This window comes from Gekko japonicus, unplaced genomic scaffold (assembly GCF_001447785.1).
Source record: "Gekko japonicus isolate JY-2015 unplaced genomic scaffold, Gekko_japonicus_V1.1 scaffold3303, whole genome shotgun sequence".
Lineage (NCBI taxonomy): Eukaryota > Metazoa > Chordata > Lepidosauria > Squamata > Gekkonidae > Gekko > Gekko japonicus.
In genome coordinates this window covers 60,297-62,104 of record NW_015162573.1, presented here as the reverse complement: position 1 = coordinate 62,104, position 1,808 = coordinate 60,297, and the positions used below count along the sequence as shown (strand labels likewise).

The 1,808-nt window shown below is 51.2% G+C and overlaps 1 protein-coding gene across 1 annotated transcript in view; it reads right to left on the bottom strand.

The window, feature by feature from the left end:
- CTNNAL1 (catenin alpha-like 1) overlaps positions 1–1,808 on the bottom strand; it is a 55,579-nt gene that overhangs the window by 42,985 nt on the left and 10,786 nt on the right. Inside the window, exon 3 of the mRNA XM_015406427.1 lies at positions 840–1,027. Coding sequence (XP_015261913.1) covers positions 840–1,027 — 188 coding nt within the window. The remainder of the gene's footprint in view (positions 1–839; positions 1,028–1,808) is intronic.

Below are 1,808 nucleotides of genomic sequence, written 5' to 3'. Positions count from 1 at the left end.
AGCTGCTGGTGCCTTTCCTCAAAAATCCAACCACGTTTCAAAAAGAATGAACCAGGGGGTCCAATCCTATGGGCCCCAGAAAGAGGTGGCCCCATCCTCCAATGGATGTTTCCAATGGGGGGGGGACTTTGTGTGCAGAAGAAGAATAGAAGAAGAAGAGATTGGATTTATACCCCATGGCCCTTCACTACCCAAAGGTGTCTCAGAGCGGCTTACAAGCTCCTTTCCCTTCCTCTCCCTGCAACAGACACCCTGTGAGGGAGGTGGAGCTGAGAGAGCTCTGACAGAAACTGCTCTTTTTCAAGGACAGCTCTTGTCAGAACTATGGCTTGCCCAAGGTCATCCAGCTGGCTGCCTGTGGAGGAGTGGGGAATCAAACCCGGTTCTCCTAGATTAGAGTCCACTCAGTAGCAGAGAAGAAGATGAAGAAGAGGAGATTGGATTTATACCCCATGGCCCTTCACTACCCAAAGGTGTCTCAGAGCGGCTTACAAACTCCGTTCCCTTCCCCTCCCCACAACAGACACCCTGTGAGGTAGGTGGGGCTGAGAGAGCTCTTGACAGAAACTGGCTCCCTTTCAAGGACAGCTGAGCCAGAACTATGGCTTGCCCAAGGTCATCCAGCCAGGTGCAAGTGGAGGAGTGGGGAATCAAACCCGGTTCTCCCAGATTAGAGTCCGCACACTTAACCACTACACCAAACTGACTCTCGGGGAAAGCAGAAACCTCTGAGCTGGCATCTAAAATTTTCTGCAACAGCCTAGAGGAAACTATGGCTGTGACTAGTACGTAAGGCAATAATTCCACTTTTATACGACTCCCAAGCCAAATTTAAATACCTTGTTCCTAGAAGTTATAATCTGCTTAATCACTATTCGGTCAGCCAGCACCAAGACTTTAGTCACTGAAGAAAGCAGCAACCGGGCAGCTTTTACCACTCCAGTTTTGTCTGTAAAAATAGTGAACCGTCCATCAGATTCCGGATGATCCAAGGCTGCTATGTCCGTGAGCTGAGCGATCGTCTCCCCTACAAACAAAGCAAAGTACAGCGACTGATACTTTATTGAAGCTATTCCAAGAACCGGACAGAATCAAAGCAAGAACGGGAGGCAAGCCTCCATAGAAAAGTCCAGATAACTGCCAAAGGAAACGCAAGATCCTCCCTAATTTTCGTAGTGAATCCACACCTGCCTCAGTCTCTCTAATGAGGCCCTCTGCCACTGAAAGTAGGTATTTCAGAAATCGTGTCGCTTAATGAGGTTGCCAGTTTGGTGTAGTGGTTAAGTGTGCGGATTCTAATCTGGGAGAACCGGGTTTGATTCCCCACTCCTCCACTTGCACCTGCTGGTGTGACCTTGGGTCAGTCACAAGCTCTGGCACAGCTGTCCTTGAAAAAGAGCCGTTTGTGTCAGAGCTCTCTCAGCCCCACCCACCTCACAGGGTGTCTGTTGTGGGGAGGGGAAGGGAAAGGAGCTTGTAAGCCGCTCTGAGACTCCAAGTGAAGGGCGGGGTATAAATCCAATCTCTTCTTCTTCTTCTTCTTGCCAGCTCCAGGCTGGGAAATCCCTGGGGATCCGGGGGCACAGCCATGGAGGGTGGGGTTCGGGGAGGGCAGGGACCGCAGCGTGCTGCAACGCCCTAGAATCACCTCCTCCAAAGCAGCCATTTTCTCCAGGGGAACTGAACTCTGTCGTCTTGAGATCAGTCGTAATTCTGACAGAGCTCCAGCCCCCGCCTGGAGGAGGAGGAGACTGGATTTATACCCCGCCCTTCACTCGGAGTCTCAGAGCGGCTTACAAACTCCTCTC